This window comes from Myripristis murdjan, chromosome 10 (assembly GCF_902150065.1).
Source record: "Myripristis murdjan chromosome 10, fMyrMur1.1, whole genome shotgun sequence".
Taxonomy (NCBI): Eukaryota; Metazoa; Chordata; class Actinopteri; order Holocentriformes; family Holocentridae; genus Myripristis; species Myripristis murdjan.
Genome location: NC_043989.1, coordinates 205,001 through 230,000, shown reverse-complemented (window position 1 = coordinate 230,000; position 25,000 = coordinate 205,001). Strand labels below are relative to the sequence as shown.

At 48.6% G+C, this 25,000-nt stretch overlaps 2 protein-coding genes across 3 annotated transcripts in view; both read left to right on the top strand.

Annotated features, from left to right (window-relative positions):
* The window catches only part of tbc1d9b (TBC1 domain family member 9b), a 27,292-nt gene extending 12,319 nt beyond the window's left edge, over positions 1-14,973 (top strand). Inside the window, exons 11-23 of one of the 2 annotated variants that reach the window (XM_030062076.1) lie at positions 2,548-2,665; positions 2,850-3,052; positions 3,514-3,596; positions 3,698-3,827; positions 3,993-4,091; positions 5,003-5,071; positions 5,157-5,397; positions 5,620-5,685; positions 5,807-5,875; positions 6,169-6,222; positions 9,641-9,688; positions 9,784-9,881; positions 14,139-14,973. In XM_030062076.1, the coding sequence (XP_029917936.1) occupies positions 2,548-2,665; positions 2,850-3,052; positions 3,514-3,596; positions 3,698-3,827; positions 3,993-4,091; positions 5,003-5,071; positions 5,157-5,397; positions 5,620-5,685; positions 5,807-5,875; positions 6,169-6,222; positions 9,641-9,688; positions 9,784-9,881; positions 14,139-14,765 (1,905 nt within the window). In that variant the 3' untranslated portion in view covers positions 14,766-14,973. The remainder of the gene's footprint in view (positions 1-2,547; positions 2,666-2,849; positions 3,053-3,513; positions 3,597-3,697; positions 3,828-3,992; positions 4,092-5,002; positions 5,072-5,156; positions 5,398-5,619; positions 5,686-5,806; positions 5,876-6,168; positions 6,223-9,640; positions 9,689-9,783; positions 9,882-14,138) is intronic. The other variant, XM_030062077.1, reaches the window with a different exon arrangement.
* Positions 14,974-17,434: 2,461 nt separating this feature from the next.
* Positions 17,435-25,000, top strand: part of mrnip (MRN complex interacting protein) — a 10,785-nt gene continuing 3,219 nt past the window's right edge. Inside the window, exons 1-5 of the mRNA XM_030062081.1 lie at positions 17,435-17,513; positions 17,549-17,621; positions 18,531-18,590; positions 21,893-21,999; positions 22,111-22,186. Coding sequence (XP_029917941.1) covers positions 17,562-17,621; positions 18,531-18,590; positions 21,893-21,999; positions 22,111-22,186 — 303 coding nt within the window. The 5' untranslated portion in view covers positions 17,435-17,513; positions 17,549-17,561. The remainder of the gene's footprint in view (positions 17,514-17,548; positions 17,622-18,530; positions 18,591-21,892; positions 22,000-22,110; positions 22,187-25,000) is intronic.

Genomic DNA, 25,000 nt, shown 5'->3' with positions numbered 1-25,000 from the left:
ATCAGTTCATGCACATCGGTCTTTCTAGTCCACACTAGTCTGACAAAGACAGTGGGGTAAGGTCCAGGTATTTAACCTCTGTGGGAGGGGCCACCCTAATGCCTGTGGGTGTGTTCATGCTGGCACTGGTTTCACTTGACCATTGTTGTGGTCTGGTGAGGTGACAGTGGTCAGAGTCAGGTGAAACCCTGGTGAACGGCAATCACTGAGTCGTCTGAGGTTAATCTGTTGAACCTCCTGGGTACCGATGAAAGGGCAACATTATAAATCGGAGATAGGTGGCGCCGCAGACCCCCTCCCCTGTTGAGGGATGGTTTTTCCACTTTCACATATATGGCCTCTTTTACTCCTCTCTCAAACCATCTGTCCTCCCTGTCCAAAATCTTAACATTGCTGTCTTCAAAGGAGTGTGCCTTTTCCTTTAGATGTGGACAGACAGCTGAGCCTGGACCTTCTGTGTTGAGCCATGTGTTTGTTCAGTGGTTGTTTTGTTTCTTCAAAGTAAAAGTCCTTGCATTCCTCACTGCATTGGACGGCATATATCAGGTTGCTCTTCTGATTGTGTGGTGTCCTGTCTTTAGGGTGAACCAGTTTCTGCCTTAGAGTGTTTCTGGGTTTGAAACATACAGGGATTTGATGTTTGTTAAAAATCCTCCTGAGTTTCTCTGAAACCCCAGACACATACGGAATCACAATGTTTTTGCGTTTTTCTTTCATTTTCTCAGCATCATCAGAGTTGTTATTCTTTCTGGAGCGTGTTTTGCCAAAAGCCCAACTCGGATAGCCACAAGTTTTCAGGGCTCCCCTTAGGTGTTGGTGTTCTTCAGCTTGGGCCCGAGTGGAGGTTGGTACGTTATCTGCCCTGTGTTGCAAGGTTCTGATAACCCCCAGTTTGTGCTCCAGTGGATGGTGTGAGTCAAAAAGAAGGTACTGGTCTGTGTGGGTGGGTTTCCTGTATACCCCAATGTGGAGGCTCCTTTCCTCATCAAAGTGCACATCACAATCCAAAAATGGTAAGTGGTTGTCTTTATCATCTTCTCTAGTGAACTTGATGTTCTTGTCCACTGAGTTGATGTGATCGGTAAAAGGGTGGCCCCTCCCACAGAGGTTAAATACCTGGACCTTACCCCACTGTCTTTGTCAGACTAGTGCGGACTAGAGAGACCGATGGGCATGAACTGATGAAGCCCCTTGGATAAGAGGCCAAACGTCTTCCTGAGACAAATACAAGTCCAGTTGCCTACGATTCAATTTTGCCCAAAGAGAACGATGACGATGAAAACAGTTTGATGAAAAATTTCACACTTATTCTGCTATCTGTTTAACTTGTGTGCTGGGGTTAGGGTTAGGGCTGCTGCTAGGGAGGAAACAGGGAGCGCTTGATTTGATGCTCAGCACCAGAGGGAAGCTTGTAAACCCTAACCCTGTAAACCCTGTAAACCCTGACCCTGTAAACCCTGTAAACCCTGTAAATCCTAACCCTGTAAACCCTGTAAACCCTAACCCTGTAAACCCTAACCCTATAAACTCTAACCCTGTAAACCCTAACCCTGTAAACCCTGACCCTGTAAACCCTGTAAACCCTAACCCTGTAAACCCTGACCCTGTAAACCCTAACCCTGTAAACCCTAACCCTGTAAACCCTGTAAACCCTAACCCTGTAAACCCTGTAAACCCTAACCCTGTAAACCCTGACCCTGTAAACCCTAACCCTGTAAACCCTGTAAACCCTAACCCTGTAAACCCTGTAAACCCTGACCCTGTAAACCCTAACCCTGTAAACCCTGTAAACCCTGGCCCTGTAAACCCTGTAAACCCTGACCCTGTAAACCCTGTAAACCCTGACCCTGTAAACCCTGACCCTGTAAACCCTGACTCTGTAAACCCTGACCCTGTAAACCCTGACCCTGTAAACCCTAACCCTGTAAACCCTGACTCTGTAAACCCTAACCCTGTAAACCCTGACCCTGTAAACCCTGACCCTGTAAACCCTAACCCTGTAAATCCTGTAAACCCTGTAAACCCTAACCCTGTAAACCCTGTAAACCCTAACCCTGTAAACCCTAACCCTGTAAACCCTGTAAACCCTAACCCTGTAAACCCTAACCCTGTAAACCCTGACCCTGTAAACCCTAACCCTGTAAACCCTGTAAACCCTGTAAACCCTAACCCTGTAAACCCTGACCCTGTAAACCCTGTAAACCCTGACCCTGTAAACCCTGTAAACCCTGACCCTGTAAACCCTGTAAACCCTAACCCTGTAAACCCTGACTCTGTAAACCCTGTAAACCCTAACCCTGTAAACCCTGACTCTGTAAACCCTGTAAACCCTGACCCGGAGCACCGGGATCAGCAGAGAAGCACAGAAGCTGTTTTGTGTTGATCCTAATCGAAAATAAAGTTTGATTAACTGTGCAGCCCTGTGTGTGTGTGTGTGTGTGTGTGTGTGTGTGTGTGTGTGTGTGTGTGTGTGTGTGTGTGTGATATAGTGTATAAGTGAGTAAGGTGTGTGTGTGTGAAACTGAAGCGTGTGTGTTGTGTCTCCAGGCGATGAACATTGTGACGTCGGTGCTGCTGCTGTACTGCACAGAGGAGGAGGCCTTCTGGCTGCTGGTGGCGCTGTGTGAGCGCATGCTGCCCGACTACTACAACACCAGGGTCGTAGGTCAGCGCTGTGTGTGTGTGTGTGTGTGTGTGTGTGTGTGTGTGTGTGTGAGATCAGACCTTGGCACAGGCCCGTCCTCCATCCTTGAATTTAACTTTTGCGTTGCAGCCGATGTAAAGCGCGTCCCGTCAGAGCTGATCCCTGATTGGCTGAGTCAGGTGTTGTTTGCGTGTTTGGCCTGCAGGGGCGCTGGTGGACCAGGCCGTGTTCGAGGAGCTGACCCGGGCCTTCCTGCCCTTCCTGTACGAGCACATGCAGGAGCTGGGGGTCATCTCCACCATCTCCCTGTCCTGGTTCCTCACCCTCTTCCTGTCCGTCATGCCCTTCGACAGCGCCGTCCTGCTGGTCGACTGCTTCTTCTACGAGGGCATCAAGGTCATCTTCCAGGTCAGAGAGCCGGGCATGCTGGGAAACTCTGTGCCGGCGTGACTGCCAAAAAAAGAAAAAGGGGGGTTCGCCTGAATTTATCTAACAGACATTTCTTTGGATCCAATAGAAGCGCAGCTTTCATTCTCAGCCACACTAACAGAAGGCCCACTAGCCAATCAGATGTATGGCGGGGGGGCGGGGCTTGGGTCAGGTGCTCCAGTGAGCCTCATTAGCCTGCAGACGCACCGCAGCCCAGAGGCGGAGCCTGGAGGCAGCAGACACGCCGGTCAGGGCGTAAAGAGCAAACGGTGCCGGGCTCAGAGAGACGAGAGTGGGACCCTAACCCCCCCCCCCCCAACACACACACACACACACACACACACACACACACACACACTGGGACACACTGGGTCAGTGGGTGGGTGACTGGGTGCAGCTGTGACCTCTGACCTCTGCCTCTTGGTCATGTGACCCTGCAGGTGGCGCTGGCCGTGCTGCATGACAACATGGACGCCCTGCTGGCCTGCAGCGACGAGGGAGAAGCCATGACCATCCTGGGACGGTGCGTCCAAAACTCCTGCACCTGAGACCAGCGGCACCTCTGATGTCACATGCTCACATTAGTCTGTGTGTGTGTGTGTGTGTGTGTGTGTGTGTGTGCAGGTATCTGGATAATGTTGTGAACAAGCAGACTGTGGCTCCGCCCATCCCTCACCTCCACGCCCTGCTGACGAGCGGCGATGATCCCCCGCCGGAGATCGACGTCTTCGACCTCATCAAGTCGTCTTACGAGGTCAGAGCAGCTCGTCACACCTGATGATGTCACTGTGACATCACAACCCGCTGTCCCGCCCCTCCCCTGTCCCGTCCCGTCCCGCCCCTCCCCTCCCCCGTCCCGCCCCGTGAGGAGGCGATGTTAAAGTGTCCATGTTGATGGTTTCTCTTCTTCTCTGAGCAGAAGTTCGGCAGCCTGCGCTCTGATGTCATCGAGCAGATGAGGTTCAAACAGAGGTTAAAGGTCATCCAGTCGCTGGAGGACACGGCCAAGAGAAGCGTGGTGGGTGGCGTGTTGTGGTCACGCTGACACGGCGTGGTGTGGCGTGGCGTGTTGTGGTCATGGCGTGGCGTGTTGTGTCATGGCGTGGCGTGTTGTGGCGTGTTGTGTCATGGCGTGTTGTGTCATGGCATGGCGTGTTGTGTCATGGCGTGGCGTGTTGTGGCGTGTTGTGGCGTGTTGTGGTGTGTTGTGGTGTGTTGTGGTGTGTTGTGGTGTGTTGTGGTGTGTTGTGTCATGGCGTGTTGTGGCGTGGCGTGTTGTGGTCATGGCGTGGCGTGTTGTGGTGTGTTGTGTCATGGCGTGGCGTGTTGTGGCGTGGTGTGGTGTGTTGTGTCATGGCGTGTTGTGTCATGGCGTGGCGTGTTGTGTCATGGCGTGGCGTGTTGTGGCGTGGTGTGGTGTGTTGTGTCATGGCGTGGCGTGTTGTGGTGTGTTGTGGTGTGTTGTGTCATGGCGTGGCGTGTTGTGGTGTGTTGTGGTGTGTTGTGGCGTGTTGTGTCATGGCGTGTTGTGTCACGGCGTGGCGTGTTGTGGCGTGGTGTGGTGTGTTGTGTCATGGCGTGTTGTGGTGTGTTGTGGTGTGTTGTGTCATGGCGTGGCGTGTTGTGGCGTGTTGTGGCGTGTTGTGTCATGGCGTGTTGTGGTGTGTTGTGTCACGGCGTGGCGTGTTGTGGCGTGTTGTGGTGTGTTGTGTCATGGCATGGCGTGTTGTGGCGTGTCATGGCGTGTTGTGTCATGGCGTGGCGTGTTGTGGTGTGTTGTGTCATGGCGTGGCGTGTTGTGGTGTGTTGTGTCATGGCGTGGCGTGTTGTGGTCATGGCGTGTTGTGTTGTGGCGTGTTGTGTCGTGGTGTGGCGTGTTGTGGTCATGGCGTGCTGTGGCGTGGCGTGTAACGGTGCATGTCTCTGCAGGTCAGAGCCATGATGACGGAGTCGGCCTTCAGCATCGAGGAGCTGGAGGAGCTCTACTGCCTCTTCAAGGTCAGAGGTCACTTCCTGCCCTTCCTGTCACTTCCTGCCTGCGGCGCGTGGCGTGACCTCTGACATGATCCTCACGTGTTTTCAGGCCAAACACATCATGAGCTGTTACTGGGGCTCCAGCAGCTCGGCGGCGGAGCGGCACGACCCCAGCCTGCCGTACCTGGAGCAGTACCGCATCGACCCGGCGCAGTTCGCCCAGCTGTTCGCCGCGCTGGGCGCCTGGCGCTGCGGAGGCCACACCCCCACGCTGGCCGGGCGCCTCTTTAGGCTGCTGGACCGCAACAAGGACGGACTCATCAACTTCAAGGAGTTCATCACCGGACTGAGTCAGTGATGACATCATCAGACACACACACACACACACACACACACACACAGGCTCACGCTGTGTGACATCACAGGTGTTTTGGGCGTCCAGGTGTCGCTGCTCTCTGTGGTGTCACATTGTGTCCCGACCTGATGCATTCTGGGACATCCTGATCAGTTTCCAACATGGCGGTCTGATCATGATGTCATCATGTGGTCATGTGATGTTCTTCTGTCTGCAGGTGGGATGTACCATGGAGACATGACGGAGAAACTCAAACTGCTGTACAAACTGCACCTGCCACCAGGTAACCGGCAGGTGCTGTGTGTGTGTGTGTGTGCGTGCGTGCGTGCGTGCGTGCGTGCGTGCGTGCGTGCGTGCGTGCGTGCGTGTGTGTGTGGCAGTAACTGTAACCTGCTGTGTTTCAGCTCTGTGTGCTGAGGAGGCCGAGTCCGCTCTGGAGGCAACACACTTCTTCACTGAGGACGTCCCACAGGGTACACACACACACACACACACACACACACACACACACACACACACACACATTGTGCATGGTGTTTGGTGTTTAGTGAACTGAAAAAAAGGGAAAACTGCAAATTCTTCCTGACATGACAAAAGTCAGAGCGTCTGATTGGCTGTTTTTCTGCTTTGCATGAAATTTGTGAATAACAGAGCCGTCTGCTGCTTCTCACTCAAACGCTGCCTAAATATCTGCTCCTCTTCCTCTTCATCTTCCTCTTCCTCTTCATCTTCCTCTTCCTCTCTCTTTATCTTCCTGCTTCTGCAGAATCTCCCTTCCTGTCTGATCTGGACTTCCTGGTGCAGCAGGAAGTGACCTCAGGTTTGTGTCTGTCTGACTCTGTCGTTAGAAAGACTCTTAACACAATGCATTCTGTCCACACACACACACACACACACACACACACACACATATATATATATATATACAGTACAGGCCAAAAGTTTGGACACACCTTCTCATTCAATGCGTTTTCTTTATTTTCATGACTATTTACATTGTAGATTCTCACTGAAGGCATCAAAACTATGAATGAACACATGTGGAGTTATGTACTTAACAAAAAAAGGTGAAATAACTGAAAACATGCTTTATATTCTAGTTTCTTCAAAATAGCCACCCTTTGCTCTGATTACTGCTTTGCACACTCTTGGCATTCTCTCCATGAGCTTCAAGAGGTAGTCACCTGAAATGGTTTTCACTTCACAGGTGTGCCTTATCAGGGTTAATTAGTGGAATTTCTTGCTTTATCAATGGGGTTGGGACCATCAGTTGTGTTGTGCAGAAGTCAGGTTACTACACAGCCGACAGCCCTATTGGACAACTGTTAAAATTCATATTATGGCAAGAACCAATCAGCTAACTAAAGAAAAACGAGTGGCCATCATTACTTTAAGAAATGAAGGTCAGTCAGTCCGGAAAATTGCAAAAACTTTAAATGTGTCCCCAAGTGGAGTCGCAAAAACCATCAAGCGCTACAACGAAACTGGCACACATGAGGACCGACCCAGGAAAGGAAGACCAAGAGTCACCTCTGCTTCTGAGGACAAGTTCATCCGAGTCACCAGCCTCAGAAATCGCAAGTTAACAGCAGCTCAGATCAGAGAGCAGATAAATGCCACACAGAGTTCTAGCAGCAGACCCATCTCTAGAACAACTGTTAAGAGGAGACTGCGCCAATCAGGCCTTCATGGTCAAATAGCTGCTAGGAAACCACTGCTAAGGAGAGGCAACAAGCAGAAGAGATTTGTTTGGGCCAAGAAACACAAGGAATGGACATTAGACCAGTGGAAATCTGTGCTTTGGTCTGATGAGTCCAAATTTGAGATCTTTGGTTCCAACCGCCGTGTCTTTGTGAGACGCAGAAAAGGTGAACGGATGGATTCCACATGCCTGGTTCCCACTGTGAAGCATGGAGGAGGAGGTGTGATGGTGTGGGGGTGTTTTGCTGGTGACACTGTTGGGGATTTATTCAAAATTGAAGGCACACTGAACCAGCATGGCTACCACAGCATCCTGCAGCGACATGTCATCCCATCCGGTTTGCCTTTAGTTGGACCATCATTTATTTTTCAACAGGACAATGAGCCCAAACACACCTCCAGGCTGTGTAAGGGCTATTTGACCAAGAAGGAGAGTGATGGAGTGCTGCGGCAGATGACCTGGCCTCCACAGTCACCGGACCTGAACCCAATCCAGATGGTTTGGGGTGAGCTGGACCGCAGAGTGAAGGCAAAGGGGCCAACAAGTGCTAAACACCTCTGGGAACTCCTTCAAGACTGTTGGAAAACCATTTCAGGTGACTACCTCTTGAAGCTCATGGAGAGAATGCCAAGAGTGTGCAAAGCAGTAATCAGAGCAAAGGGTGGCTATTTTGAAGAAACTAGAATATAAAACATGTTTTCAGTTATTTCACCTTTTTTTGTTAAGTACATAACTCCACGTGTTCATTCATAGTTTTGATTCCTTCTGTTAGAATCTACAATGTAAATAGTCATGAAAATAAAGAAAACGCATTGAATGAGAAGGTGTGTCCAAACTTTTGGCCTGTACTGTATATATATATATATATATATGTATGTGTGTATATATATATATATATTTATTTATATATATATATATATATACACACGCACTACTCACAAAAAGTTAGGGATATTCGGCTTTCGGGTGAAATTTCAGGATGAACCTAAAATGCATTCTAACCTTTCCAGGTGAACTTAATGTGACCTTCTGTAAACTTTTGAATGCACATGTCCAACTGTTCAGTGTTTCAGTACTTTTTGCACAAGTTGCTGTTCTCTAACAAGGAGTTTAACGGCAAAATTCACAACAGGTGTTTGATCCATGAATCGACCAATAAATTTCCTGGTTCAATTAGAATTGGTATTTAAACAGTCCTCCTCATTATGCTGTTCACATTTTGACATCATGAGACCAAGACGACACCTAACAATTGATCAGCAGCACCTCGCCATTGCGAGGCTTCAAACACGATGTTCTCAGACAGAAGTGGCCACTGAGCTTAGAGTGTCACAGAGTGTCATCAGCAGGTTGCAACAGAGATACAGAGAGACTGGAAGAGTCACAGAAAGGCATAGAAGTGGACGTCCTTTGGCCACATCCCACACTGATGACCGCTTCATTGTGAACAGTGCCCTGTGGAACCGGATGATGAATGCCACTCAACTCCAGGCACGTTTAAGGAAGGTGAGAGGCACCCAAGTGTCACGTCAGACCATTCAAAACTGTTTACATCAGCATGGTCTGCGTGCTAGACAACCTGCAAGGGTACCTGACCACACCACCAGGCACAGGTGTCATCGTCTTGCATGGGCCAGGGAGCATTTACGCTGGACGAGGGACCAGTGGGCCTCAGTGCTGTTCTCTGATGAAAGCCGATTCATGTTGAGCAGAAATGATGGCCGCCAACGATGTTGGAGACGTCAAGGAGAGCGCTATGCATCAGCCACTGCTGTCACCAGACGAGCCTTTGGTGGTGGTGGTGTTACTGTGTGGGCAGGTGTGTCTAGTCAGTACAGAACTGCCCTACACTTTGTGAATGGTACACTGACAAGCCCATACTACCTGAATAACATCATTAATCCAGTCATTGTGCCCCTGCATGAACAACACAGGCCTAATTTCATCTTCATGGATGACAATGCTCCAGCTCATCGAGGTCGTATCATTAGGGAACGGCTGCTGGAGACTGGGGTACCTCAGATGGAGTGGCCTGCACTTTCTCAGACCTGAATCCCATAGAAAACCTATGGGATCAGCTGAGTGGCCGTGTAGAGGCTCGGAGCTCTGTACCCCAGAACCTCAATGTCCTGAGGGCCGCCCTTCAAGAAGAGTGGGATGCCATGCCTCAGCAGACAATAATTCCACTTGTGAACAGCATGAGACGTCGTTGTCAAGCTGTAATTGATGCTCAAGGGCACATGACAAGTTATTGACACTGACATTTTTTGTTGTGGTATATCCACCACTGTTGTTGGCTTTTGTTTCAAGAAATTGTTTGAGATGAGGAAATCACCAGTGCATGCTTCTACTTAAATGCCCTACTTTCATGATATAATATCACTGTAGTGTGAACTTTTTACATTTTCCGTAAATTTCACCCGAAAGCCAAATATCCCTAACTTTTTGTGAGTAGTGTGTATACATATATATATATATATATATATATAGGAGGAGGAGGATGAAGTTGCTGATGATGTTTGTTGTTCCTGTGCAGGAGAGGAGCTGAAGGACGGAGGCTGCGGAGACTCTGAGGACAAGAAAGGTGAAGACAGAGCTCTGTTTCCCTGTGACCTCTGACCCCCATGACCTCTGACCCCTGTGACCTCTGACCCCTGTGTGGTGGCTCCTCTGTTTCAGATGAGAAGGTGAAGGACTACAGATACTACCTGAGGATGTGGGCCAAGGAGAAGGAACCCAAGAGAGAAACCATCAAAGACCTTCCCCGCATGAACCAGGTCAGAACCAGAACCAGAACCAGAACCTGGTCAGACTAACAAAACTAAACAAAAAGATCTTGTGCCTTAAATTAATTTTCAGTGAGTGGTGAGTGGGCGGAGGTAGTGATGTGGGCGGGGCAGGTAAAGTGGGTGGGGTTAGTGATGCAGGCGGGGCAGGTGAAGAGGGCGGGGTTAGTGATGTCATTTTAGTCCAGTCATTTTATGACTCAACGTCAAACAAACTACAACAGAAGCAAACTGAACTGATTCTGTATCCTCAGTTTGTCCTGAGGGGAAAAAGCCCTGAAGAATCCCACTGGGGGAAAGTTTAAAAAAAGACCAGAATATAACCCATTCAAACGCCTATTAACTTGTGAAGTTTTCTGAAATTGTTTATTGACATGAGCAAATTTTGAATTCTGTACACACTAATTTGCATAAATGCTACAACAGATATAAACCTTGGGTATGGCCAGGTGAAAATCTCGTAATCAGTCCTGTTGACATAAAACAGTCAAACACTAAACATCAAGGTCTGAATGGAACCCATTTAGGCTGCCAGTGAACATTAAGGAAGAAGGAACTTAAAACCAGTCTTGAGCAGTTTTCACTGCAGAGAGGAGGTTTGGGTCCGTGAGGCTGTTTCTGGGGGAGAAGCCTCTCATGTCTCTAGACTCCAGTGGTGCAGCCTCAGCACAGAATTAGCACTGTTTGACCAAGGGGGGCCCAGTGAAGTGCTCCCTGATCTCAGTGCAGTCACCTCCTGCAGAAAGGAGCATGTCATAACTGCTCCACTAAGGTGGGACTAATCTTGAAAAATGGCAGCCATTTTGAAATTTCTAAGTGATTACTTGTCAAGTGACCCATGGAGACAGCTCATCCCAATTTTCATGCTAGTATCATAAGAAGACCACTTTATATGCCCTCTGTAGTAAAACTGTGGAGTTTATGCAAATTTATGCAGATTAGCTTATGTTACTAAACAATTTAAAAAAAACTTGCAATGCATTTTTTATTTGTCTTAAGGTAAGTAATCAACTCAGCAATTTTCATGGTGATACCTAAAGGTTAAAAATTTTACCCTATTCACATGAGAAAAAAAGTTAATAGGCGTTTGAATGGACTATATTTTGGTCTTTTTTTAAACTTCCCCCCTGTGGGATTCTTTTTGTTTAACAATTTTTATTAATTTTTCATTATATTCTCCATACAGTTGTTAGCAGCATTTGAAAACAAAAAATACAAAAGCATAGGACAGCTGCCTTATTTAAGTGATTACAGAATTGAAAAGTACCCTCCCAAATTCCCCTTACCACCCAACCCACCCCAACCCACCCAATCATCCCTACTTGTCCCCATAAGTCCAGATCTACATAAGAATAATTGTCCATCAAAGTGTCTGTCCAACCAACTATTACACAAGTACAAAATGAATAAATTAAAATTAACCATTAAAAATAAAAATTTGTCCAACCAACTATTGCATTAGTACAAATTGTATTATGCGATGTACAAGGATAAATAAAAACATATTCGCAATACAGGTAAAATAAACTAAAACAAATAAGTACATAAAAAAAGGGGAGAGAAGAAAAAAAAAATAACAATAATAAAATAAAATAAAAAAAATAATAAAAATAGAAAAGGGTTTCTACTGTTTCATTCTTAACAATGTTATTTAGTCATCCTTATTTAATGGTTCTTGCAAACTCTTGTAGTACTCTAAAAAGGGGGTCCAAATCTTTTTAAAGTTTTGCAATGAGCCTTTGAGGGTGTATCTAATCTTCTCAAATTTTAAAAAGTGCATCACATCTCTAATCCATCTTGTAAAGTTAGGAGGTGTCTTTTCCTTCCAGGAAAGAAGGATGAGACGTCTGGCAATCAGGGAGGTGAATGCTATGATTGTGGGAGCTTTGTCTTTCAGGGAGTGAGTTTCAGGGATAAATCCAAATAAAGCACAAATAGGACTGGGAGCAATGTCTTTTTGAAACATCATACTATAGGAACTAAAAATTTTCAACCAAAATGTCTGAAGTTTAGGGCATGACCAGAACATATGTATATAATCTGCTGGTTCACCATTACAGCGAGGGCACAAAGGGTCAACATCAGGGAAAATTTTCGCCAGTCTTGCCTTGGTCAAGTGTGCTCTCAAAACAATTTTGAGTTGTATTAAGCTGTGCCAAGTACAAGAGGAGGAGGTATTTATTAAGTCAAGCACAGTCTTCCATTGGTCATCTGCCATTTCTTTTCTAAGGTCATTCTCCCAAAGTCTCTTAATGTCTTACAATGAATGGGGAATAATATTACATATATTGTTATAGAGAACAGAGATTAGGCCTTTGCAATTTGGGGATAGTGACAAGATATAATCAACAGTGTTATTCGCCGGAAGGTCTGGAAAGGCAGTAATATTTTTCTGGACAAAATGTCTAATTTGGAGATATCTAAAAAAATGTGACTTTGACAAATAAAATAGTTGTGAAAGTTGAGCAAACAAACCAAACTTGCCATCTACATATAAATTAGAGATAGGTCTAATTCCCTTGGAGGACCAAACTCCAAAAGTGGAGTCCGAAAGAGAGGGTGGGAAGTTATGATTGTTATTGATGGGTGAGTATATTGATGTTGTCTGTAACTTGAAATGTCTTCTGAATTGTGACCAAATTCTGATCGAATGATAGACTACTGGATTAGAGCAAAACTGGCTTTGAGAGGGGAGTGACGGAGCACATAATATAGAGGCTAAATTGAGTGGGCTAGAAGCATACTCCAATTGGACCCAGATCTCACATTTTCCAGGTATATCTCTCTTAAACCAATGTAACATTGATTTTATATTGCATGCCCAGTAATAGTAAATTAAATTAGGTAGGGCCAGGCCAGCAAGCTTTTTAGATCTTTGAAGAGCTTTCCTTTTAATTCTTTGTGGTCTACCGTTCCAAATAAAAGATAATATGCTCTTTTCCAATGAGTTAAAGAATGTTTTTTTTAATTAAGATAGGGATGTTTTGAAACAAATACAGGAATTTTGGTAATACCATCATTTTAATGAGATTAATTCTACCAGTTATGGAGAGTGGAAGGTTCGTCCATTTCACCATGTCCTTTTTACATTTTTCAAATAAGACGCCAAAATTTTTAGTAAAGAGGGATGAAAAAGATGGTGTGACTTCAACCCCTAAGTATTTAAAGCCCTTGTTTACGATTCTAAATGGAAAACATGATGCAGGGATTGCACTGGCTGCCTGGTTAAGAGGAAACATTTCACTTTTTTTGAAGATGATTTTATAACCTGAAAGTTTTCCAAATTGAATTAGAATATTAAGAATGGCGGGAACTGATTTTGATGGATCTGTAACATATAATAGAATGTCGTCTGCATATAAGGATAATTTATGCATAAGGCCACCTCGCTTTATACCTAGGAAGTCTTTAGATTGTCTGAGGGCAATAGCCAAAGGCTCTACAGCAATGGCAAATAGTAGGGGGGATAGGCTACAGCCCTGTCGTGTGCCTCTGCCAAGGGGGAAATATTCAGATTGTTGTCCATTAGTAATTACTGAGGCTAAAGGTTGAGAATAGAGGAGTTTTATCCAAGAAATGAATGGATCCTTAAATCCAAATTTTTTAAGGATTGAAAACAGATATTGCCACTCTACTCGGTCAAACGCTTTTTCAGCGTCGAGTGATATGACCATTTCAGGAGAGTGGGATAAAGTAGAATACATAATATTGAAGAGTCTTCTAAGATTTGAACTAGAGTGCCTATTTAAAATGAAACCTGTTTGGTCTGGTAAAATTATATGTGGGATAATCTTTTCCAGTCTTGTTGCTAAAATCTTGGACAAAATTTTGTAATCGACATTCAGTAGAGAAATTGGGCAATAAGAGGCACACTAAAGTGGGTCTTTACCCCCTTTAGGTAGAAGTGTTATTGCGGCTTGACGTAAGGTTGGCGGAAGATGACCAGATGAAAAAGATTCATTAACCCCCTGTGGGATTCTTCGGGGCTTTTTCCCCTCAGGACAAACTGAGGATACAAAATCTGTTCAGTTTGTTTCTGTTGCAATTTGTTTGACGTTGACCCTTATTTGGCTTAAAATTACTGGACTATCTGTCCTTTCAGGAGACGGACAGAACCGCCTCTGTCACCGTCTAAAAAAAATAGAAGAAAAAGAAAACTGTAGTGATGTCGCCTCCTGTCAGGTGTCTGTAACCCTGCGTGTGTGTGTGTGTGTGTGTGTGTGTGTGTGTGTGTGTGTGTGTGTGCAGGAGCAGTTCATCGAGCTGTGTAAGACGCTGTACAACATGTTCAGTGAGGAGCCTCAGGAGCAGCAGTTGTATCACGCCATCGCCACCGTGGCGAGTTTGCTGCTGCGTATCGGAGAGGTTGGCAAGAAGTTCACCAACAACTCCTCCAAAAAACCCACCGCTGCCGCCGCTGCCGAGCCACCCGCCGCCGAGCCGCAGCGGGAGCCGAGCGGCGAGGCGGCGTCGGACGAGTCCCAGGTCTGTCGTGCTCTGGCCGACGCCCAGTTGGACGCCGCCGGCCCACCGGACGCCACGAACCAGCAGGGGTCTGACGAGGAAACCAAGGACGACACGTCAGTTTCGTCCTACTCCATGGTGAGCGCCGGATCCCTGCAGTGCGAGGACATCGCCGACGACACCGTCCTCATCGGCTGCGGCGAGCAGAGGCGGGGCAGCGTGCTGGACGGGGATTGGTCGATCACCTTCGAGCAGGTGCTGGCGTCGCTGCTGACGGAGCCGGTGCTGGTGGACTACTTTGAGAAGAAGGGAGACATCCAGGCCAAGATGGCGGCGTGCAAGGCTCAGCGGGCGGTGGAGCGGCAGACCAGCTCCTCCAGCGACCACGAACTTACCCAGAATTCAGTCTGAGGAGCTCCTGGAAGCTCTGCCTCCTCGTGTCGAGCTTTGCTTCACAGCCGCTCCCCGTCCCGAAGCTCCTCCCACTCACATGAAACGACGAGCCAGGCATGTTCCTGTCACCCAGGTGACAGGTGTTCACCTGCCTGACATGACATCCTGTCACCTGCACCTGCATCACACCTGAACCCAGACAGGAGGCAGGGCTTCGGCCACGACCTCAAACACAAAGTTTACTGAGTCTGACCAGAGATCATCTCTACAGAGAGACGCTCCGCCTGCAGCGCCCCCTGCAGGCCGAGCAGAGTGTGGGCTCCTCCTGCAGGTGGCGCTGCAGAGGCTGAGCAGAGTGTCGGCTCTGTAGATGATAATCCTGCTCCTCCTGCAGGGGGCGCCGCAGAGGCTGAGCAGAGTGTCAGCTCTGTAGATGATAATCCTGCTCCTCCTGCAGGGGGCGCTGCAGAGGCTGAGCAGAGTGTCGGCTCTGTAGATGATAATCCTGCTCCTCCTGCAGGGGGCGCTGCAGAGGCTGAGCAGAGTGTCGGCTCTGTAGATGATAATCTGCTCCTCCGCTGCTTCAGAAGCTCCACATTTCTCTGAGCTCAGAGGAAGGAAATGTGGAACATTTAGGAAGCAGATGATTGGTTCTCCTGTGGTTCTGCAGCCAGTCAGCAGCACAGAGCCTCAATGCCAGTGCTAATCTGCTCAAACTCACAGCATTTTACAGCCATGGATTATAATCTCAGTTTATAATCCTGTCTGCAGCAGAAATATGGACAGGAACAGTCCAGTCACTGATCAATATCTGGATCAAATGGACTGATCAGTTTAGAGCATTGAGCCCCACTGACCCACACAGATTCTGCTGTTTAGCTCAGTGCTGCCCCTGCTGGACACAACACTGACCTGCAGGCTGTTTAGCTCAGTGCTGCCCCTGCTGGACACAACACTGACCTGCAGGCTGTTTAGCTCAGTGCTGCCCCTGCTGGACACAACACTGACCTGCAGGCTGTTTAGCTCAGTGCTGCCCCTGCTGGACACAACACTGACCTGCATGAGGCTCAGATTAGGTCCCATCAGCCTCTATTAACATTAAACAGCAGTCAGTCTGTCTGCCTGTCTGTCTGTCTGTCTGTCTGTCTGTCTGTCTGTCTGCGTTGCCTTTTCTTTTTGGATCTGACATTATTTTTACCCATAAGCCTCTGATAAAGGACCGTGTGTCCGTGTGTGTGAATGTGTATATTTACATGTAGATTATATCTCAGATTATGAATTACACGTTTAAGTGTTCTAACTTTTCGCTTCTGCTTTCATTTCTCATCATCAGTATTATTCTCTTTATTCATAATTATCCTAATAATTATCTTGATGCGTCTCCTCTCTGTGTGCCTGTCGCTCTACATCAGTTGATCAGTAGCTGTCTTTTATTGATCTGGTATTGATCTCTCAGTCAGCCGCTCCACATTACCTGTGGTGAACAGGTACGCAGCACACGGGTCAGCAGGTGACTGTAAATACGCTCAAGCACTTCCTGTTTAGATCCTTGTTTACTTCACAAACTCTTGTATTGATGTGAAAACATCACAGAAGCTCTTTGTCTTTTTCTCGCTCTGTTTCCATCTCACCTCCGTTCACCCTCTCACCTGGCCTGTGAGGCGTCACCCTCTCACCTGGCCTGTGAGGCGTCACCCTCTCACCTGGCCTGTGAGGCGTCACCCTCTCACCTGCCCTGTGAGGCGTCACCCTCTCACCTGGCCTGTGAGGCGTCACCCTCTCACCTGCCCTGTGAGGCGTCACCCTCTCACCTGGCCTGTGAGGCGTCACCCTCTCACCTGCCCTGTGAGGCGTCACCCTCTCACCTGGCCTGTGAGGTGTCACCCTCTCACCTGCCTTGTGAGGCGTCACCCTCTCACCTGGCCTGTGAGGCGTCACCCTCTCACCTGGCCTGTGAGGCGTCACCCTCTCACCTGCCCTGTGAGGCGTCGCTCCTGTATTTTACTGCAAAATAAACGAATGAATCCCGAGCCGTGTGTCCTCACTGTGATGTGACTTATTGTTTATTAGAGAAAAACTGTGACGTCTGATGGACCTGAAGCCTCACCTGCAGAACACCTGATGAGGAAGATGAAGGAGGAAGAGCAGCCTAGTTTGATGCTTTCAGCATCACAGGAGAAAGATGAGCAGGGTTTTCCTCTGACAGGCTCGCTGACTTCACACACACACACTCACTCACACACACACACACACTCACACACACACTCATACACACACACACACTCGCACACACTCATACACACACACACACACACACTCAGAACAGCAGCCGTCTGCATCATTTATCGATGTATATTAATAAACATTTATTAACTTATATTTATGTATATTAGTGTATGTATGCGTTATTGTGGAATGTGTGACGTCAGCCCGCAGGTTGTTCCCTCCCGGTCTGCAGCGGCGCACTGACGTCATTCTGATGCGGCCCTGTGGGCGTCGTTTTTCCCACCCGCATTCCTCCCACCGTAAAACCCGCCCCTACTCAGCCTCTGATTGGCCAGCCGCAACTTTGACCAATCGAACCACCGGAGGAACGGGAGCTGGCCAATCAGAGCAGGGCGGCTCTTGGCGGAATACGGGTGGGAACAAAGGCGCTTAGCGATGACGTCTCCTCCGGTTGAAAACTTCCCGGGAAACAGCCTCGCCGTGCCGCGCCGTGCCGTGCCGTGCCGTGCCGTGCCGTGCCGTGCTGTGCCGTGCTGTGCTGTGCCGCGCCGTGCCGCGCCGCGCCGCGCCGTGCCGCGCTCCTCCGCCATGAGTCAGCAGTTCCAAGTCCTCAGGTGTTTCTCCTGCCAGACCTTCCAGGTGCAGCAGGTAAGAACAGCAGTGACGTCACACCGAGACCGGCAGGAACAGGCTCGTGTTAGACTAGCAGCTAGCTCAGAGCTAGCATGAGGCTAACAGCCAGCAGAGAGAGAGAGAGTGTGTGTGTGTGTGTGTGTGTGAGAGAGAGAGAGAGAGAGTGTGTGTGTGTGTGTGTGCGTGCGCGCGCGCGTGCGTGCGTGAGAGAATAACTAGTAACTAGTCTGATGAATGGCCGCGGCTTTTGTGTGAGTGTGTGTGTGAGAGAGAGAGAGAGTGTGTGTGTGTGTGTGTGTGTGTGTGTGTGTGTGTGTGTGTGAGAGAGAGAGTGTGTGTGTGTGTGTGTGTGTGTGTGTGTGAGAGAGAGAGTGTGTGTGTGTGTGTGTGTGCTGGCTCAGGGAGTTTTCCCACAATGCAGCAGGTTAGCAGAGGCGACAGTGAGACAGCTGCCGTCAGTGTTGTTGACAAACAAAAGTGAAAAAAACAAAAACAGTGTCAGGTGGAGTGTGGTGTGACGTCATCAGCCACAACAACAACACGACCAAATAAACAACAAACAGGAAGTGGAGTTCAGAGCCCGAGGGCGTGTTGAGTTTGACCTGGCTTCATCGCCATGGTAACAGATGCTGCAAACATCACCTGCTCCGGTGACGGTGTGTTCCTCCTGAGGGAAGCAGGCGGCGGCAGAGTCACATGACCAAACGGGGCTTTTAATGTGAAGGCACCCAGAGCAGAGAGCCGCCGTCCTGACAGCAGCGAGCTCTTCCTGGCCCGGCCCGGCCCGGCTCGGCTCGGCCCGGCCCGGCCCGGCCCGGCTCGGCTCGGCTCGGCTCGGCCCGGCCAGCCTCACACTGCAGCCCTCAGCACCTCCACATGTTGTTATTGTGTTTGTGACAGGAAACATGTTGATGTCTGTTTCAGGTGAAGAAGAGCAGCAGGTGGCGCTGTAAGCTGTGTGGGGAGAAGCAGACGCTGCTCAAGGTCAGATCTTCTCTTTTAGTTTACTTTTGTTTTCTGTTTCCGGTCGCCGCCTCGCCCTCACGCCGCCTCGCCCTCACACCGCCTCGCCCTCACGCCGCCTCGCCCTCACGCCGCCTCGCCCTCACGCCGCCTCGCCCTCACGCCGCCTCGCCCTCACGCCGCCTCGCCCTCACGCCGCCTCGCCCTCACGCCGCCTCGCCCTCACACCCTCACGCCGCCTCGCCCTCACGCCGCCTCGCCCTCACGCCGCCTCGCCCTCACACCCTCACGCCACCTCGCCCTCACGCCGCCACGCCCTCACGCCGCCTCGCCCTCACGCCCTCACGCCGCCACGCCCTCACGCCGCCTCGCCCTCACGCCGCCACGCCCTCACGCCGCCTCGCCCTCACGCCGCCTCGCCCTCACTCCGCCACGCCCTCACGCCGCCTCGCCCAGTGGCGAACTTAGCCATTTGGGGGCCCCTGCATCTAACAATCTAATGTACCTTGTATGTATATTCTGTGGAAATTGCAAACTCTAACATTGTCTTACTTGCATTGCATGTGTGCAGTGCTCTCACTGACAAGATAATCTTGACTCTTCAACTCTTAACAAAGATTCATATGACCTTGGTTATACAATATTAATAAAGACTTGACATTTGTTATTCCAAGGTTAAATAAAGATTTATTTTTAAAAAAAGAAAATAAATAAAAACGTTGAGGGAAAGGGCCTTGCGGTCAATCTTGTGTCACCTGCAAAGTGAGAATAGCATACAAAACAATTAGATCATTTATGATGACACATATTACAGTGACTGTTATCCTAATATGTCACCATTTACCTTTTCAGCTTTTTTCTCCTTCTCCTCCCTCTGTTGTTCCTCATCTCTGGGCTTTTCTCCTCCCTCTGTTTATCCTCATCTCTGAGCTTAGAGCTGTACTACGAAGGAGGCTCAACATAGCCAGTCTGTGTGTTCACTATCAGGCTCAACAAAACCTAAAGCTCCAGTCAAAGTTAAGTGGTATCACGACGGTGGTTCTCATCAAGGTTTGTTCAGTCCGGCTGTCAGCTTTGTGCTCTGTGCGCGTTCACAGAAAAGGGGGCGTTTTGGCCTCATATGATTCTACTTCCGCGAAAAATGGAGCGTTCACGGGCTGCATAGTTCACGCAAGAGGAGCAGCTTGTCCTCATGGAAAGCTATGGAAATTTAAAAAATAAAATTAACGCTAAGAACAACACTGTGGCCGCAAATAAGGCGAGAGAGGAGTGCAGGCAGAAAATTGCTGACCGAGTGAATGCGTATGTCAACACTGACTCTCATTATATTCTATATATCCATTCAGTAGGCTATTATGAATTTTAGTTTAGAAATATGTAACTTCACTAGCTTTATGGGAGTGTTGTAAAGCCTGAGGTTAAGTCAGGTGACTGAAGGTGTGTGTGGGTGAGTGTCGGACGGAGCAGGCGGTGGTTACCATGGTTACATGACAATTTTGACCACTATTTAAGCTGCTTAGAGCTCCTTGTCAGTAGTTTCAGATAACTGTTCGTTACATTTGAAGTTTAACTAGAATTATGGAGCCATTTCTGTTGATGTTTGTTTGCTCCTTTTTTGTTAAATCTTTTTTTCTAAATGGGAATAAGTGGTGTTTGGAGTGCATTTGAATCACCACGGGCTGCTCCCGTCCAATCATCACCTTCGGATGCCGTGACAGTCACCGTTATAATATAAAGGGTTTCCTTTAAAAAAAATAAAAATAAAAATAAAAAAAAAAGTAGGCTACTATAACAAAGTCTATGATACAACGGAATATTTGTAACAAACGTGAAGTCTGTGCACCACTAATAGTATACCTGCATTGTGCAAATGCAAATTTAGCGTATTCCCTCAGATGAACATCTGTACCGCTCATGGAGAATATCGTCAGGAAATGCCAGCGGATCCGCGCGATCCCTAAATCCTCTTTGTCTCCGTAATTTTATAGCCGGACGGGGTTAAACTGAGCTCATCACCTGGTCCCGACCAGGTTATGAGTTAAGCATAAGTTACCATGGTGATCTAGCATAAGTTACCATGGTGATCTAGCATAAGTTACCATGGTGATCTAGCCGGGTTAAAAGAGAGCCACCTTCGTGATACAGGAAAGCCTGGCTTTAGACTCAACATACCTCGCTAACCCACTGAACCTGCTTCGTAGTACAGCCCTCTTTTCTCCTCCCTCTGTTTATCCTCATCTCTGAGCTTTTCTCCTCCCTCTGTTTGTCCTCATCTCTGAGCTTTTCTCTCACCGTGAGAGCAAACGGCGAGGGCTTCTCTCGCTCCGCGGCCGCCGACGGTCCCACTTCCGCAGACTCCACTGCCACGGTTCCAGGAAAAAAGCTAGATAGCTTTGGCAGTTTCGAAATAAACTGCTGCCTTTGGTCCCTCTTTTTCTTTTTTTGTGACCCACTTTCGTATGTCCGCTTCATTCCGATTTCTCTATTTTACCGTTCGTCCTCTCTCTTTTACCGTTCGTTGTTTGTTTTGGATTTTACGCGCCGTAATCATTTCCGCATACGTGAAATACGTAACACGGAATAGTCCATGTAGTGCAGACTGAAGGGGGTGCGCGGTTGGCAGAAAGACCATCAAAACACGAATAATTAATCAAATTAGACATCCCGATGCTACTATTGTGAATATTAGAAAAAAAGGAATATGGGGACTCAATATAAAGAAGGCATTTTGGGGGCCCCAAGGGCCTTATATGGGGCCCGGGGCTCCAGGCAAATGCCTGGTTTGCCTAATAGTACGGCCCGCCTCTGGCCTCGCCCTCACACCCTCACGCCGCCTCGCCCTCACGCCGCCACGCCCTCACGCCACCTCGTTGCTTCTGATTTATTAAACTGAACCACCTGATTGACCCTGACATATTGATATCATATCAGTATTGTGATCAATGTGATCACTGTTGTCATGGTGACCTGGCTTATATGTCATGTGACGTCCTGCCCCACCAATGAAAAGTTTTAATTCTCTGCCAGACAGAAGACAGAGCAGCCGGCAGCTTTCACCGCAAAGTTTCAATTTCAGGCTTTTTTTTTCTAATTCGTCAGATTTTTGTTTTTGTTTTTGTTTTTGTTTTTTGTTTTTTTTAATCTGCCAATCGAGGCTGCAGTCTGTTGTTCCTGCCGTCTGGTGCCTCCACCTGATTGGTCGTCTTTACTGAAGACTCATGATGAAGCACCATCGTCATCGTCACCATCATCACAGTGTCGGCTCAGTTCAGGGTTTAGGTTGCGGTGATGTCACACTGACAGGCTGTGTGCTGATTGGACAGGAGTTTGGGCGGGGCTCGGGGGCCGACTGCAGGCGCCACGTCCAGAAACTGAACGCCATGCGAGGAGCCATGTTGGATCAGCGGGAGCAGACCTCCTGGTCTCTATGGTAACCAGACACTGACACATCATGTTGTTGTCAGGGGCGACAGAATCTGATGTCACACCGTTTGAACGGAATGCATGCTGGGAAACTGAAACACAGTGTCTGTTCTGACAGGGAGGGGGCGGAGCAGGAGGGGGAGGAGGCGGAGTGTGCGGCAGGTGACAGCAGAGCAGAGCATGATGGGAAGGAGGTGAGTTCAGTGTGGAGGTAAACCCTGATCCCAGATCAGAGTCACCCTGACTGATGCTGCCTTGAAAAATAAAGGCCGTCATTTCGCAGTGCACAGACAGCCAGTAGGTGGCAGTGTCGAGCTAACGTAATCCCCCCCTCCCGACGGGACGTCCCGCTCGGCTCTGAACCCCCAGGTCACCCAAACCCAACAGGGAGCTCTGCGGCGCCCCCCGCTGGCTCCTGCCGGCTCCCCGCACATCTGAGCAATGCTAATCCTAATGCTAATGCTAAACTACAGTCACTGTAACTAAGGGCAACAGTGTCGACCAATCAGAGTTTATCATGTAGCTTTAGCTATTAATTAATTTATTTATTTATTTACACAATATTGTTTATAAATGATTGAAATGAAGACATGAGTTTATTTACTGCGACACATCTGTCTGTCTCTCTGTCAATCAATCAATCAATCAATCAATCAATCTTTCTTCATGTAGCGTCAAATCACAACAGCAGTTACCTCATGACGCTGTACAGGTAGAGCAGGTAGAGACCACCTCTGCAGATTACAGAGGAAAGGAACCCAACAGATTCCCTCCTGAGCTCTTGACAGTGGCGAGGTGAAACTCCCCTTTAACAGGAAGAACCCTCAGGTAGAACCAGACTCAGGAAGAACCCTCAGGTAGAACCAGACTCAGGGAGAACCCTCAGGTAGAACCAGACTCAGGGAGAACCCTCAGGTAGAACCAGACTCAGGGAGAACCCTCAGGTAGAACCAGACTCAGAGAGAACCGTCAGGTAGAACCAGACTCAGGGAGAACCCTCAGGTAGAACCAGACTCAGGAAGAACCCTCAGGTAGAACCAGACCCAGGGAGAACCCTCAGGTAGAACCAGACCCAGGGAGAACCCTCAGGTAGAACCAGACTCAGGTAGAACCAGACTCAGGGAGAACCCTCAGGTAGAACCAGACTCAGGGAGAACCCTCAGGTAGAACCAGACCCAGGGAGAATCCTCAGGTAGAACCAGACCCAGGGAGAACCCTCAGGTAGAACCAGACTCAGGGAGAACCCTCAGGTAGAACCAGACCCAGGGAGAAACCTCAGGTAGAACCAGACCCAGGGAGAACCCTCAGGTAGAACCAGACTCAGGGAGAACCCTCAGGTAGAACCAGACCCAGGAAGAACCCGCAGGTAGAACCAGACTCAGGGAGAACCCTCAGGTAGAACCAGACCCAGGGAGAACCCTCAGGTAGAAACAGACTCAGGGAGAACCTTCAGGTAGAACCAGACTCAGGGAGAACCCTCAGGTAGAACCAGACTCAGGAAGAACCCTCAGGTAGAACCAGACTCAGGGAGAATCCTCAGGTAGAACCAGACTCAGGGCGGGCGGTCGGTCATCTACGTCTACTGGTTGGGTGGGGAGGGGAGAGAGAGAGACAAAGAGACAGAGACAGGGGGATAAGGACAAACTGGGACAGCAGACAACAGCAGAAACAGCAGGGTACCTGAACAGGTAACAGCAGGGTACCTGAACAGGTAACAGCAGGGTACCTGAACAGGTAACAGCAGGTACCTGAACAGGTAACAGCAGGGTACCTGAACAGGTAACAGCAGGGTACCTGAACAGGTAACAGCAGGTACCTGAACAGGTAACATCAGGGTACCTGAACAGGTAACATCAGGGTACCTGAACAGGTAACAGCAGGGTACCTGAACAGGTAACATCAGGGTACCTGAACAGGTAACATCAGGGTACCTGAACAGGTAACATCAGGGTACCTGAACAGGTAACAGCAGGTACCTGAACAGGTAACAGCAGGTACCTGAACAGGTAACAGCAGGTACCTGAACAGGTAGTCTAGATGGAAGTGACACGCAGCATCCAGCCTTCTGGTCTGCAGCTGGATGACCTTCCAGGATGAGCAGGACAGTTTGACCTGGGCAAGACACAGAAAGCACAGAAAGCAAAGGGGCAGAGGAGGAACAACAGCATGCACTGAGTAAAAAGGAGGGAGGTATAGAGGAGGACAGGAAGAAGAAGAAAGGAAGAGGGAAGAGGAAGATTAGAAGAGAGGAAAGTGCTCAGAGCGTGATATGAAGTCCCTGACAGTCTAGGCCTGTAGCAGCATCACTAAGGGCTGGTCCAGGGCGACCTGGGCCGAGCCTAACTATAAGCTTTGTCAAAAAGGAAGGTCTTAATCTGCTCTTAAAGGCAGAGAGACAGGAAGTTTGTTCCACAAACGTGGAGCCTGGAATTGGAAGGATCTGCCTCCCATTCTAGTCTTAGAGATTTTGGGAACCACCAATAAACCTGCATTTTGGGAGCGCAGTGCTCTGGCAGGGTGATAAGGAACTATGAGCTCTTTCAGATCAGATGGTGCCTGCCCATTAAGAGCTTTATAGGTGAGGAGAAGAGTTTTAAATTCTATTCTAGATTCTACAGGTAGCCAATGTAAAGAAGCCAATATTGGAGTAATATGATCTCTTCTCCTAGTTCTAGTCAGCACACGTGCAGCAGCGTTTTGGACCAGCTGGAGAGTCTTTAACCACTCGCTGGTACAACCTGATAATAAGGAGTTACAGTAGTCTGACCTGGAGGTAATGAAGGTGAGGATTAATTTTTCTGCATCACTCTGAGACAGGATATGCTGGACTCCTGAGATATTACACAGGTGAAAAAAGGCAGTTTTAGAGATCTGTTTAATATGGGAGGTAAAGGACAAATCTGCATTGAAAATGACTCTGAGGTTCCTTACCGTGGAGCTGGAGGCCAAGGTAATGCCATCCAGAGCAGCCATGTCATTAGAAACTGATTCCCTGAGGTATTTAGGGC